This window comes from Pinus tabuliformis, chromosome X, assembly GCF_031772625.1.
Source record: "Pinus tabuliformis cultivar Carrire ecotype Pingquan chromosome X, CPIR1, whole genome shotgun sequence".
NCBI lineage: Eukaryota > Viridiplantae > Streptophyta > Pinopsida > Pinales > Pinaceae > Pinus > Pinus tabuliformis.
The window spans coordinates 1,528,970,368-1,528,981,121 of NC_142308.1; the positions used below are offsets into that span (position 1 = coordinate 1,528,970,368).

Sequence of the window (10,754 nt, forward strand, 5' to 3'; positions counted from 1 at the left end):
AGTAGAATTCTTCCCATTGAAGATCCAGAGGTATTTCGAGTTGCCATTACAAAGATGTATAGTTCAGAAGATGGGAGAATAATTAGGAGAAAGTGGATGCAATTTGTAAGTCTCAATGGTCCCTTCAACAAGCCTGATGCAAGGGAAGATCGCAATGACTTAAGGCCAGGATGACCCCATTGGTTGGACCATGCATGGGGATGATGCTCCAAAGATCCAACAACTTGCTCTTCGATTATTGTCTCAGATTGTTAGTTCCTCCGCGGCAAAGAGGAATTGGTCCACATATAGATTCATCCACTCTATCAAGAGGAACAAACTTTCCTCTAGGAGAGCAGAGAAGTTAGTTGCAGTGCACAGTTCTCTACATCTTGCACATAGGAAGACACAAGAGTATCAAAGGGGACCAACAACATGATGGGATGTGGATCCAGAGGATAGTGAACAGATAGATGATGAGGCAGCATGGTTTGGTTGGAGTTTTGTTGGTTCTCAGGAGAGACTCGAACTTAGATAGTGATGTTCCCATTGATGGTCCTGATGACTTCATGCAGCAGATGGATGTAGAGGACCAATCATAGAGATTGATTCCTTGATGTTGATTTTATTTTCAGTGTTCATTATCCATTTTTACTTTTTAGTTTTAACTTTTGAGTTGTGACACTAGATATTGATGACCTCAAACTGATTCTTGACTCCTCACTCTTAACTATTTTTGAGTTTGGGACTTTGAGTTATATAAATTTTGAAATTAGTAATTTACTATCTTAGTGTTCAAACTTCAGTATCTAGTATATGGCAGTGAAGCACCACTCGTATAAAACCCGCGAATACCCGCGGGCCTTGGCGGGTTCTATACCAAGCCGAGTCACTCGCATAGAACCCACGCTTAAGACCCGACTCGGCCGGTATTTTATTATACCTAGCTACCCGTATAAGACCCGCGGATATGCTATAGAACCTATATCGAACCCCTATAGAACTCGTCGAGCCTCAAAAGGCACAATTTTTTTTCTTTTTTCCTTTTTTTTCTTTTTTGCAAATGAGGTGGAGGGAGAGGGAAATTGGAGGGAAGAAAATGCTTTATAAGCACTTCTCTCCCTTCCATTTGTCATTCACTTGTCATTTGAGTATTTAGCTAATTTCTATGAGTGTTGAGTGACTCCATTGCACAGTGAAGAAGATCTTGGAGGAGGCTAAATAAGGCTTCATCGGATCGGACCCAGCTTCAGGTAGGCTTCATGAACCTTGTTTGAATGTTTTCTATGTAATTTTTTTTGTATTCAATTTAGTTTTTTTTTTTTTTTTTCTTTATGTTTGCAAATTTTTTTGGGCCTGTCGCTGAGTTTGAATGTTTTCCATGTAATTTTTTTGTATTCAATATTTTTTTTCTTATGTTTGCGAGTTTTTTTGGCCCTGTGGCTAAGTATCTCAACACATAGCGGCCTTGTGTGGCTTGGCCAAAAAAATTTGCAAATTAAAAAAATAATAATAATAATAAAAAAAAAAATTTAAAAACCAAAAATTATTTAGAAAAAAAAAAAATTCTTCTAGATTCTGTCACCATGCCACCAAAGGGTTCTAGAAAATCTCGTGATCCAGCATGGGCATATGGTCAATGAATCATTGTCGGTAATGAACACCATGTCAAGTGTAATTATTGCAATGCCACAATGCATGCAGACATAGACAGGCTAAAATACCACCTAGCCAGAATTCCTAGGAATGGTGTGGGATGTTGTCAAAATTGCCCTGATGAAGTCACTACTGAAATGGCAGCTGCTTTGGAATCCATTAAAGAAGAAAGTTCTAAGAGGGCAAAAAGGAAGGATGAAATTGTTGGGATAGGTAGATCTTCATCTCAAAGTGAAAGACAAATTCAAAGTCCAAGTATTGGTAACTCCTCTTCAAGTGTTGTGGCAAACAGGAGTATAACCTCTTCTTTCTTCAGTCCTCGTACAACTCCAGGATCTCAACCAACCTTGGATAGTTTTAATGAAAAGAAGAGGAAGGAGGAAGATATGGCAGTGAGGAGGTTTTGGTAACATAACAGTCTTTCATTCAACTATGCAAAGTCTTATTTTTATCAGCCCATGGTGGATGCCATTGCAAGTGTTGGCCCTAGATACAAAGCCCCATCTTATAATGCACTTAGGGGGAAAGAGCTAGATGAGGAGCTTGAGTGTGTCAAGGAACAATTGGAAAGCATTAAAATCTCATGGAAATTTATAGGTTGTACAATTATGTCTGATGGGTCGACAGATCAGAGGGGTAGAACAATAATAAATTTTGTTGTAGCTAGCCCTAAAGGAACCATGTTCCTAAAATCCATTGATGCATCTGCAATTGTAAAAGATGCACATTTGATTTTTACATTGTTGGCTGATGTGGTGGAGGAAGTTGGGGTTGCAAATGTTGTCCAAGAAATCACAGACAATGCAACAAATTATGTGGCAGTTGAAAGGCTGCTTTGTGCCAAATATCCCACCATTTTTTGGACTCCACGTGCTGCCCATTGCATAGACTTGATGCTAGAGGACATTGGGAAGTTGGAATGGGTGCAAGATGTTGTGCAAGAATGCAAGCAAATTACCAAGTATATTTATAACCATGCTTGGGTGTTGAACCTTATGAGGGAATTCACACAAGGTGAGCTTAGTCGCTCAGTTGTGACACGGTTTGCTACAAACTTTTTTTCCCTCCAAAGCCTTTTGTATGAGTACCAAGCTTTGAGAAGAATGTTTTCTAGCCAGCAATGGATATTTTAGAAAGATAGCACAAAACCAGAAGCATTGTCTGTGAAAGCATCTGTCTTTGTTGATAGTTTGTGGGACAAAGTCACTGAGATTGTCAACTTCACTGAGCCCCTTGTGAAGGACTTGAAATTGATGGATGGAAAGAAACCTGCAATGGGATATATTTATGAGGGCATGGACAGGGTCAAAGAGGCCATCAAGACTTTGTATAAGGGAAATGAATCTAAATATCTCCCTATATGGCAAACTATTGATTCCAGGTAGGACAGGCAACTACATTCACCATTGCATGCAATAGGAGCATATCTCAATCCGAGCTTATTCTATAATGAGGGATCTAGCATTCGAAGAGATCCCGAGGTGATGAGAGGTGTCAGGATATGCATTGATAAGATGTTCCCGGATCAAGATATTCAGGACAAAATCAACATACAATGAGATATGTACAAGGAAGCATCTAGCATGTTTGGATTCAACTCAAGCCAACATCTCAAGGACAAGAAAATTCCTTGTAAGTCCAATTTTTTAGAACTTAGCTTATAATTTTGCTAGTTCTCTTTTATATGTTGGCATTGCAAACTGATAATCTTTGTTGGTATTTTTTTACAGCTCATTGGTGGATAAATTGTGGCACTGAGGCACCACAATTACAAGAATTCGCCATCAGAGTTCTGAGTCAACCCTGTAGTGCTTCTTGTTGTGAGCGCAATTGGTTAGTGTTTGAGCACATCCACAGTAAAAAGAGAAATAGGTTTGAGCATGAGAGGTTGGAGAAGTTGGTTTTCATCTACTACAACCTTCGAATGCTCACAAAACAAGTGCAACCAAAGGATACAGATACAATTTTATTGGATACTATTGATTTAGAGTCTGATTGGGTTGTGGAGGAGGAGTCCCCTGATTTGAGTTGGCTTGATGAAGACACTGAGGATCTCTCTAGTTTTCCATCTCAAATGGAGACTCCAAATACACCGGCCTCACGGTTGCTTTGGCCTTCCGATGTTAGCACTAGCTCCACGAGGGCTTATTGTAGGCGTAGTCATCCATGAGTGATGAGACACAAGATTGTTATGAACTTATGAGACAATCATTTATCATTTATGACATATGTATTTGAATTTTGAACTTGCTGGGATTTTTTATTTTAATTATGGAACCATGAGTCCTTTTCTTATTCAGTATCTAAATGTTTTGCTTACAAAAATCGAATATGTTATGTTGTACTTTTATAGATATGAGATGATGTTTTGAATTATTGCATATATTGCGGTTTTTATAACTTATAAGGATTGGAATTGTTATTAGTTTCTTTTTTGTGCTTAAAATTTACCATATTTTAATGTTTTTTTTTTGTATTTTGACGAGTCTTATATGGGTCGTTCCCGGGTCTTATACGAGTCGACGAGTCAACACCGTGACGAGTCTTATACAAGTATGAGTCGTGTAACATTGGTATATGGTATATAGTAATACTAATATGAATATACTGGTTTGTTTTGCTTTCAATTTAGATTCTAGAATGATGAAAGATGAATTTGATTGTTGAATCAATGTAGATTGTAGAATGATGAATAGTGAATGATGAATGATATGGACCAATGTATTTGAATAGTTCATTATTGAATTTTATTATTGAATCTCATGGTATGGATGAATGATTAGTATGTCCTATGAATGATGTATGTATCAAAATGAATGATGAGGATCAATCAATGTATGTCATTATTTAATTCAATTATGAATTTAAATTTTATGTGTAGATCAAATTTCAATGTATATATATATATATATATATTAAAAATATATATTAAAATTTGATACTCCCATCCCCCCACACCCCAAAATTTCCCTAAAATTTGAGGGTACTCCCACACATCCCCCCTATGCATCTCCCCACACCCGCGTCTCCTCGCACCAGAGTCTTGGTGGAACATTGTTATAGCTCCATATCGCCCCACCTCACTCCTGGAGGTATAGCTGCAAACATGGAAAACTCTTCCTCCAACCTAGAGGACAACATGTCTATCTCTGCGAATGTTGTCGTCTAGTCCTGCTTGTCCTTCTTCCTTTGAGGACACTGAGTACTGTAGTGGCCAAACTCGCCACACCTAAAACACTTGACCTTAGATAGGTCCTTTTTCTTCTTTTCGCCCTATCCTTGACTGGGACCTTTTGATGCAAGGGCCACATTCTCTTCCTCCTCACCTTTCAAACCCTTACTGTTGCTTCCACTGATGGAGGTCTTCACAAGTGCTCGCCTCATCTCCTCCTGTTGTAGGTCTGACCACATCCTGTCCCACTTAGGTAGAGTATCTTGTCCCAAGATGCCTTGGACAAAGATCTCCCAATCCTTTGAGACATTGTTCAATGCCAAATGTACAAGCTCTGTGTCATGAGGCGCCTCCCAACTGCTGCAAGTTGATCCCGAATTTCCTGAATTCTAGTGAGAAAGGGATCAATGCCTTCACCCGTATACATCCTGATGTTTCTCGGCTTCTCTTTCAGGTACATTTGTCGTTGCTCAAAAGGATTCTGATATAGCTGAGCGAGAGCATCCCACATCTCCTTGGCAGTATTATTTCCAAATATATGTGAAACTATATGGTCCCGCACTCCATCTAAGATCATCCGCTTCGCCTTGGCCATTTCTATCCTAAATTCCTTCAGCTGACTTGCATCAATAGGTTCTGCCACAACGTTCTCTACATAGGTCTTCAGGCCAAATTCATCTAACAGGAAGGATATCCTAGCCTTCCAGATGACATAGTTGGAGGCTCCCTCCAACCTATCCTGATCTCTAAGCCCAGTTGTGGCCATCTTTGAAACTGGAATGGAAATCTCTCTCTTTCTCTTGCCCGGCTGTTGAATCTTCTATTCGCACTCACTTCTGGAGTGAGGAAATCTGCTTGTAGCTTCTGTCAGCTGCAACAGGAAATTTAGATTTCTAAACTAGAAACCCTTTGAGAGAAATTCCCTCTGTGTGTGCACTTTCTCTTCCACCCAGCACTGATTCTACTCTAGCAACTGCTGCAAAACCCTTCTGCACCCAAACAAGGAATTTGCCAAAAAAAATATGAGCTACTGGTGCTCCCTCTTCCTACTAGAATTACTCAATCTGAAAAGCCGAATTTCTTTGCGACCCTGCACTAAAAAATCGAACTACCCAGCAATTCGCACTGCCTGGATAAGCACTGCACAGCCCCATAAAATTCGTACTGCTGCTCCCTTGGAACAGCGAATTCTCTTCTTCCACTTCTAAGCTTCCCCGTCTGATCAAATATGCTCTAATACCATGCGAATATTTCAACTACTGAAATTCTATTGCAACAACTGGAATTAATTCTTCAAATTAATTTAGCAGTTTATTGCTATGGCAACAAAAAATTAATCACACTACAATCTTCACAAAAAATATTGCGCAAGATAAACTGCAAACTAAGAAATTACCGGCACACACACACAAAAATATAACACAGTTATTTTTGGACAAAAGTCCTTGAATAAACCCAATGTGGGAAAACCAGTGTAGCCGCTGAGGGTTTTTATTATTAAGCAGCAATGAGAAAATTTTGAGTATAATAAATATTGCCCAACTGGCGAATCTATCCAAGAGAAATACTGGCAAAAAATTTATAAGGGATTTTACCCTCTCTTTGAGCAATCCCGACATTGTCTGACCTCTAAAAATCTAGTTGTCCAAGTGGTCTATGTAGGGCCTGCATCACCCTAGCACTGCCTGCCACACACACTGCCTGAAACAACTGCCAATCTAGCCATCATGCCTGTTGTTGACTAGGAAAATACTTCTTCGGCCCAGCCTCTGAAACTAAAAACGTCATCCTCTTCAGCCAAATTGAACTGCTCACTTGAGGCTCTACGCAGCCTCCTGGAAAAAAATTTCAGCCTCCTCTTTCTCTCTCCAAAATTGGAAAAAATCCTCGGACTCAATGTCTTTGCCCCTCTCTGTCTCTATTTCCCTTTTCTGTCTTTGCCCCTCTCTGTCTCTATTTCCCTTTTCTGGCTCGAACTCTTCCAGCAGAAACGTTGTTGCTCTCTGGAAAGTCGAACTACCGAAGGAAATCAATCTCAAGTGTGTTCCTCCATCTACCCATCGACTTCTTATAATCTCACTGTGGGACTCCAATGGCCAATCTACCCATCGACTTCTTATAATCTCACTGTGGGACTCCAATGGCCAAGATTAAAACTTAATCAATGGCTAAGATTATTTCCTAGCCGATCCGAGTGAGTTTCTAGAGAATTGCACTTGCCTCAATTAATTGTTGTTAATTAATCATTTTCCCTAAAGTTAGACTTAGGATAAATTCACTAATTAATTAACTTAATTAGGGCATTTCTAGGTGGATTTTCCTGAAACCTTTTCTGGGTTATGGAGTCCTAGTGTTTCTTAGCCTCTCTTACAAAGTCTGAAGACTAGAATGCCATCCGATGCTAAAAAATTCATTTCTTTTGCTCGACAATGGTCTCTCCTTCCTTCAATATGGATCTTCTTGATCTTCCAAGAAAAATAGGTTCCTTATTCTTCTCGTTTAGCATTAGAGACTTCAGATCGAGCTCTTCCAAGTTGCAGATCGAATCACTTTTTTGGATGGTCGAGTTGCACTTCTTTATATATTATAGTCAATGTAGCTTCCTAAAAGGACATGCTGACTTGATGGAGGCTAAGGCCAACTTGATGGAGGAGGGGCAAGACATAATTTTTACACAAGAATATTTTTCTTTCTTGACATAAAAAGGCCCAAGAAGGGTCTAGAATATAATGATAATGATAATGACTCAAGACATAATCCTAGAAGCACACAATGGGTGCTTTGACCTATTGACCAATGACCCAAGCATGAAACCCATGCTTTAATAAGTCAATAAAAACTTCTCTTTTTCTTTCTTTTGACAATTACATCATGACTCAAATACAATTTATGAAGACAAAAACTAGTTACGTTCTTCAGCAGTAACTACCCACTACTACCTTACCTAAAGATGAGGCTCAGCTACCCACAAAGTGAGCTAACACATGGCCACAAATAAAGATTGGCCAAATTATCTCAACATGATTCACCTCTCTATGTACAAGATTAAGATGAATCAAGGTTTTGCATTTGATTCACTTCTGTCCATCTCTCTTTTCATAGGAGAATTACAGGTTTTAGAAAACTTGCTCTCATTTGGCTTTTGGAGTTCACTTTCTTAGAGACCATTTATAGATCATTGAGGTCACAGGAATGCACCATAAGTTTTTTCCAGAGTTATAGGGTTTCAGCATTCTAGGCAATTTTCCACATTGTTTTTTCGAGTTTGTCATTGGCACTCATGAGTTTCATATTGAGGATGATAGGATTGAACTAACATCTTTGTCTTGTAGCGGAGTTGGCTATTTTACAAACTTATGATTAAGAGGGGATTGTTGGTGTTTATACCAGCTTAGCTACTCTTAGGTCGTATTTTCCCACATTCACGTAATCATACCTTCGGATGTAGTGTTTAACCTAGTTATGTTATATTATTGTTTGTATTGGTTTTTTATACTAATCATTAGGACCTTAGGTATCTTGATGGTTATGGGTGACTATCATATGCTTTTCTATTTATATGAACTATCATAACTTTGTGTCTTGTATGTCAGCCATTTATTGAGTGTGTGCATTGATTTTATCATACCAATGTGGAACTGTCCCTGACAGACCATTCCCTTTCCAAAAGTCAAAGGGCCCAATTACTCTAGCTAGCTGAGCACAAAAATTACTCTGAGATTAATACAACAGCTCACTAATTTGATTCAGAAAATAATATAACTTCCACTAACCAAAAAAGGGCTGCAGAAACAAACCTCGCCTCGTAGTTTCATGTGCAACACACTGCCTTTCTTCACCCGCTCCCACGGTGGCGCAATAAACATTTTCAGTTGGACAAAAAATCTACTCCATCCTTCAATTTTCTTATAGTCAAATTCGCCAGAGGGATAAGATTCATCTTTCCAAGCTCCATTGTTCTGGCCAATCTCTTCCGGATCAGGGTTAGGTTTTTCATCTGCTTCTTTTGCACCCTCTGCACCAAGCTGTTTTCCTTCAAGTGCTGCTGCAGAAAATGTAAACCTCTGTAGTTTGAATGGCACTGAAGACCTGCTATTTGATTGGATTTCTCTATCTCTTTGTAGGTGCATTCCACTACATAGATAGGAATGGCACTCATAGTACTCAAAATTCCGGCGTCTGTTACAAACACCCTACAAGTACACACACTGTACAATCAATCAATGACCTTTAGTTTACAATTGAAACAGACAGGCATATACCGTGAATTGCAACACCAAATAAACCAAATTCAAATAGAAAAGCCCCCACTCCCATCGAGAACCGATACAATTCTTCGGAAAAAACTTCATGAAATGTAAAAAAATTACGTATAGCAATTAAAACTTTGACGAAGTCCCAGCAGAGAAAAACTTATGGGCTATATTCTCATTTGGGCTAATTTTTTCTATCTTTTCTATAAAGATTCGCTAATTCAAAATAATTATTCACCTAAATCGAATAATTTGACGTGAAAACCCCAAAATTTGCTATAAGATCCTTAAAATTTTAAAATATACAAAGTCTAGGGTAAAGTAGATGACTCGAGAGAGAGAAAACCATGCTAGATAACAATTATAGCTGATATTTTCATAAAAAATGACCATGAAACATGTTTGCAATATATACCAAAAAACAACGTTCCCGTTTTTCTACCAGTATTGAAGTGGAAAATAATAGCAATAAGCCCTAAATATCAGTGGAGAAAACAAAAACAAACCTTGAATTACACGAATGGAGATAAATAAAACTACGAACTGGGTAAATTCACTGTCAATTCACCAAAATTGGCAATAATATAAGATTAAATGAACCTCCGGAAAACAATTTCGTGAAGAAAACTGGAATGTTTGTGTATTACGCACCTGGTTATGGTTAGATGCCAGATACTGAGAGCTCGTAACCATTAAAGCTGATGATTTACAGGAGAAATAGATACATTTCTTCGATAAATTAAGACAGTGTGCTAAATTTGAGCGCGTAACAGCTCCCTGGCCAAAGACCTGTAACTGGAAGCAAGAAGACTGAAACATTCTAGCTATTAATGTTAGAGCTGTTCCTGAACTGTGCACAGCCTTGGAGCTCGGAGGCTGTGTCTGTGTTCCAGATTGCTATCTTCCGTGGAAAAATGCTTTGTTGAACGATGAAACGTGACGTGTAATAAGAACGTGTCACATTTTTTGGGGAAGCATATTGCTTTCCGAGTTAAATGTATATCCTACGTGGCAAAAGCGGGAGCCTCATAACAAATTTACGATATATCTGAAAATCCAATATCCATTCAATATCTGAAATTAATGGAAATTCTGTAGTTTGAATAGGGAAATTACGAAAGAAAAATAAACATTTGGTTATACATTTATCAAGAAAAGCTCATAATTAACTAGAAAATTGAATTCAAATACATAAATAACAACACAGGATTTACGTGGTAAAACCTTGACAAGGTGTCAAGGAAACATCTATGGGGCAAAAGATTGGAATCACTATTCAATCAACAATGATTTTCCATTATCACATTTCTGGCGCATTCATTAGTTTTATACAAGTCTCCTTTGTTACATAAATGCTATTTCAGTATAAAACTAACTAGTAGTAACTAATACAATTATTACTCATATTTACATAATTCGTTGTCAAACTTCCAACAAATTATGTAATAGAATATTTGGCAGAAATTTTTTGAAAATCTATCAAACTTCAACATTATTTAGAGGTTTTTAATCATGGTGAATTCATTTTTGCTATAAAAATTAATTTAAATACTTCATAAACAATTTTTTTGAAAAACTATTCATCCAATTCAAAAAACCTCAAAGGCAAAATTGTGACGCATAATTTGTGTTTGTTGGTCCTTTAGCAATGTTGTTCCTTCCATGGAAGGTTTTTTTTGAGTTGTCTTTAGTGC

At 38.0% G+C, this 10,754-nt stretch overlaps 1 protein-coding gene across 4 annotated transcripts in view; it reads right to left on the bottom strand.

The window, feature by feature from the left end:
* SPPA (signal peptide peptidase) overlaps positions 1–9,989 on the bottom strand; it is a 471,996-nt gene extending 462,007 nt beyond the window's left edge. For 2 of the 4 annotated variants that reach the window (XM_089448936.1, XM_089448939.1), the window contains exons 1-2: positions 9,712–9,989; positions 8,605–9,000 (exon numbers count right to left, since the gene is read on the bottom strand). In XM_089448936.1, the coding sequence (XP_089305062.1) occupies positions 8,605–9,000; positions 9,712–9,879 (564 nt within the window). In that variant the 5' untranslated portion in view covers positions 9,880–9,989. Of the gene's footprint in view, positions 1–8,604; positions 9,016–9,711 lie in introns of all 4 variants that reach the window. The other 2 variants (XM_089448935.1, XM_089448938.1) reach the window with 2 other exon arrangements.
* Positions 9,990–10,754: the final 765 nt, after the last annotated feature.